General features: G+C 37.5%; 1 protein-coding gene across 4 annotated transcripts in view; it reads right to left on the bottom strand.

Moving 5' to 3' along the window:
* The window catches only part of RBMS2 (RNA binding motif single stranded interacting protein 2), a 44113-nt gene that overhangs the window by 38195 nt on the left and 1362 nt on the right, over window positions 1-4556 (bottom strand). Inside the window, exons 1-2 of one of the 4 annotated variants that reach the window (XM_027854948.1) lie at window positions 4365-4525; window positions 1640-1694 (exon numbers count right to left, since the gene is read on the bottom strand). The exons of 1 other annotated variant lie outside the window; for it this stretch is intronic. In XM_027854948.1, the coding sequence (XP_027710749.1) occupies window positions 1640-1684 (45 nt within the window). In that variant the 5' untranslated portion in view covers window positions 1685-1694; window positions 4365-4525. Of the gene's footprint in view, window positions 1-1639; window positions 1695-2694; window positions 2769-4364; window positions 4526-4556 lie in introns of those variants that run through there. 2 more of the 4 variants (XM_027854945.1, XM_027854944.1) reach the window with 2 other exon arrangements.

The following is a 4556-nucleotide window of genomic DNA, read 5'->3' on the forward strand; positions in this document are numbered from 1 at the left end:
TTATTCATTCAAATATTTATTGAGCATTTATTGTATACAATTATATATACTGGCATACTTGTATATATGTACAAAAATATATATACTTGTATATGTACGTATGTATGTGTATTATATATATATATATATATATATATACACACACACACACACACACACACACACACACACACAAAATGTACTCGGCCCTGTGGGGGAAATAAGATAATTAAGGCATAAATCCTATCCTCAAGAAACTTATAATCTAGGAGAAATAAGGCATATATAAAAAGAACTATAATACAAGGAAGAATGATATGAGTCAAAAGAGAAAGACAAGAAGGAGAAATCAAGGACGTCTTCACAGAGGAGACAGCATTTGAATTGGGCCTTGAAGGATGGATAAAAATCTTAACAAAAAGGCACATTCCAAAGGGAATACACCCATAGGCCTAAAAGCACTGAGTTGGTCTGAGGTCCTGCCACAGCATAAGATATATGCAAGGAGTATGTTGGAGCTAAATCATGTAGGGCCTCAAATACCAAGCCAATGAGTTTGGATTTTATTCTGTAGATGGTGGGGGGCTACTGAAGGCTTTTTACAAATTTTTAACAGAGAAGTGATATGATCAAAGTTACACATTAGGAATATTAATGTGACAAAACAGAATGGAGAAAAACTGGAAGCAAAGAGATCAGTAAGGAAGCTATTATAATAGCTGGTGAAAAGTAGAAGGCCTAATAGCAGTGGGAATTTAGAATAAAAATAATAACTGACATTTCTAGGCCATTTACAATATATAAATTTACATGTTAAAAAGTACTTTAAATACATGATGTCATTTTAACCTCACAACAACCCTGTGAGCTAACTACTACAGATATTTACATCACCATTTTACAGATGATGAAATATATTTGGAGAAGTTAAGTGGATTACCCAAATAAATGCCAGAAGCAGGGCTCATACCTAGGTCTGTTCTGATTTAAAGGAAAGGATTTTCTATTACACTGTCTTATCAAGGTCAACTGAAGCAGACTGAGGTCTAACTCTGGGTAGCCTCTAAGTATATAAGCAAGAGATGGTATAAGGGACTGAGAGTTCTGAGCTCTCAGTACTGTTGGGTTTGGTGTAATGATGGCAATTAGAAGAAAAAATGGAAAAACAAAAACAGGAAATAACCTCTCCCTGTTTTAAAAGAAAAAAAAAATTACAATTATGCCTCTTTCCCCTTCAACAACATCCCCATTCTGACCTCTTTTGAAAGATTTCACTAATACAGCAAAGATCTAGGGAACATCCACAAGTCAACTCCAACTTTCCTTTCCCATTAAATATTCTTACACATTAATATTAAGAAGGAAACTGAAAATTAAGCAAGATACCAGATGAAAGCAAACCTTCTCCAGTTAAACTAAGTCAGTTTTCTTTTCTCCTAAGGAAATGGTTGTTGATGCCACAATGAGTTAAATTACAATAACACATGCCAGGGAAATGATGTCAGTGAGGGCGTGGCTAGACCCTTTACAAGTTTGAAATTCCTTTAGTCCTGAACATTTCCTCTTTCAGGCTCACCTATTCTTAAACCACCAAAAAGGCAGTTCCTTTAAACACTTGTGATGAAATAGCTTTTACATCCTGGAACCCTGGTCTGCTTACCTCAGCCATTCTTTTTGAAGAAGCCATGGATAATTTGAAGGCCATTAAAACGGACCTGGGAAAATGCACCACATTAAATTATTTTGCTAAGTCCCACTTGGAAAAACCTATATATTTTTTTCCTTTGGTCAGGGGCTAATTTAATTCCAAAGAAAGAAAGGCTCAATACAACATATAAAAAGAGGATTTTTTTCTCCTCCACCCTCCCACAAAAAGAAACAAAAAGCTGTCAGAAAAATGAAGGGACTGTATTTGTTTCATTCTAGCATTTAGTATGTTTTAAACATTTGATAAATATTAAACATCACCCAAAAAAGAGACCATAACAACATGGTGGTTATAAGTATGCACATTCCTCTATATAAATTTTCTGATATTTAAAATGCAAATATTTTCCTACTTATACAAATTTGTCTTCCTTTGTATCACCAGGACTTAGCATAGTGCCTGACAGATAGAAAGTGCTTAATAAATACTTGTTGACTTGACCTTTAATTTTAAGTAATACAGAAACACCTTTCCCAATACAAATTTTCCACAAACTCCGCTAAGGTATAAAATAGCAGCCTTCCAAGCAGAGTAGCATTTTTTTTTTTAATTTCCACAATCTAAAGATGACTCATGCAGACAGTAAATTATTTTGTAAAAATTCTGCTTATTTAAGAAAAGCAGAAGATACTTACAATCATTCTGCAAGGGGTTGGAATTTGAAGTTTGCTTTTTTGTTTTAATATTTTAAACATCTTGGAAGGGTCACAGGACCTGTGTAACATGTGGTACTTGAGAGTCAATGAGTTTTTACTGGAACTGACATGTGGGTTACTGACACCACTAAAACTTTGGGTATAAAAATGCACAGATAAAAATGAAACAAACACACCCCTAAACATTCATATACTTCCTAACACACAGACTTGAGTACATTAATTCTCACACATCTATTAATCCCTGCATAAATACAGAAACAAAGTAATGTACATATATCATTTAAGTATAAACGTACTGAAACACTGACAGTCACAGACCTATATACACAAATAAATGTCCATACATACCAACAAAGTGATTCATGTGTGCACAGTAGGTGCACATACTCTTAGATGTCATCATGATGACAGCACATAAAAACCTAAAAGAGTTTTTGACTACTATTAAAAGTTACTGTATTTCCATTCTATAGTTACAACATTTCCATTCTAAACTTTTCTGATCAGTATATTCCTTGAATTTTTACTCAGGCTCTTCAAATTTTAGGGATGCATTTCAGAGTTTAAATCTAGTCTCCTAGGCCAACTTGGAGCTCCGGGAAAGGAACATAGCTACAAATTTCTGAGAAAGGCTAGACAAGGGCAAGGAAATAATTTTAGGTGGATTCAAACATAAAAGCCCCCAAATATGAGCATTAACCTATTTTAAAAATCAATTACAATGGTGATTTTGGTATAACCTGAAACTTGGATAAACCACAAAGGGTACTGTCAATGAGCTCATATGAATTGAAAAAGAAAGGCTCTTGTCAAGACTATCTTTAATCAATCAACATATATTTCTTAATATAACTGCACAATGTTTTATCTCAAAAGGTAAATAGGGTACATCAACTAACCCTAATCTCTACTCAGCAATTCATTCTAGTCTGGAAACCAAGTACCCAGGCACAAATATTTACCCCACCCACTATGGCCCAATCTTGAATGTCAAACCTATAAAAAGAGTCCTTAACTTTCAAAACTCACTTAAATCCTATTTCACCAATCTCTAATTCTCAGTAGGAAGTCCCTTTATAGGCCTGGGAGGGGTCCAAGGCACAAATATCCCTACTCTCTACTAAGGGAGCAAAAGACATCCTAGCACATCCCTCTCTTTGGAGGGCAGTTTCAAAGCCTGACCCAGAGTATATATTGTGTTTCCATTGCAGTATAGAATCCCTTCTAGACAAATTGTGTGCCCTATAGTACCAAGAAACTGCATATAAGGACATCCGCTTGGCATGTAGGCATGCGCATCCATCCCTCCTCTGACTGCCCATGTGCCCAGGCACAGTACCACTGACAGCACAGAGTTAACCACAAGGTTGCCAAGGATCCCTGCTGAGCCTGGCTATCTACTGAGCTCACTGCCCAGGCTTCTGGGACCCAGAGAAGCTAGAAGAGCTCCATGCTTTAACCGGAGATATGTCAGCACTATAAACCTTCCTTATAGGATAAAGTAATTATCTAAGTCTGAAAGACAATGTTGAGATAACACTACAACTGTCCTAATTTTACTGAATATTTTCAGCTATTCAATAAATTAGTAGGTAGGATAAGAAAGCCTGGGGGACAGAACGGGGGGGGGGGGCCGAGGATGAGAGGGGGCAGGGAAGAAATGGTTAAGCAAAAGGAGAGAATAACCTTCCCAGTCAGTGGGGACAGGGCCTGGGATGACAGATCATCTCAACAGGGTGCTGGCACATCAGGAAGTCAAAGTTTCTTCATTCCACAAAGATACAAACTTGCAAGCCTGATTTCTGATTTCAATTTCTCCACCTCCCTCTGACCTTACATACAGGGACGAAAGATCCCTGGAAATCTTAAACCAGATGGCAAGAGGGGACAGTACGCAAGGAAAGGGGCAAGCAGAAATCTCTTTCCCTTTTCGGAGCAAAACGCTAAAGCTAAGGACATTGCCAGATCCCAAAAAAGGAAATAGCTTGGTTCTGGGTGGGGGGAAAGCTTTTCCCTACCTTCTTGTTGCTCTTGTTATAGCCAAAAGTCGTAATCCCAGGCCTGGAAGGCACAGATAGCAGCATTTTGTCTTTAATGTTAGAAAGCAGGAAGGGAGAGAAAAAGGGAGGGAGGGAGAGAGAGGGAGAGAGAGAGAGAGAGAGGAACAGAGGGAGAGAGAGAAGAGGGGAGGGAGGAGGGGGAGGGGGAAG

This window comes from Vombatus ursinus, unplaced genomic scaffold, assembly GCF_900497805.2.
Source record: "Vombatus ursinus unplaced genomic scaffold, bare-nosed wombat genome assembly UNPS02010769.1, whole genome shotgun sequence".
Taxonomy (NCBI): domain Eukaryota; kingdom Metazoa; phylum Chordata; class Mammalia; order Diprotodontia; family Vombatidae; genus Vombatus; species Vombatus ursinus.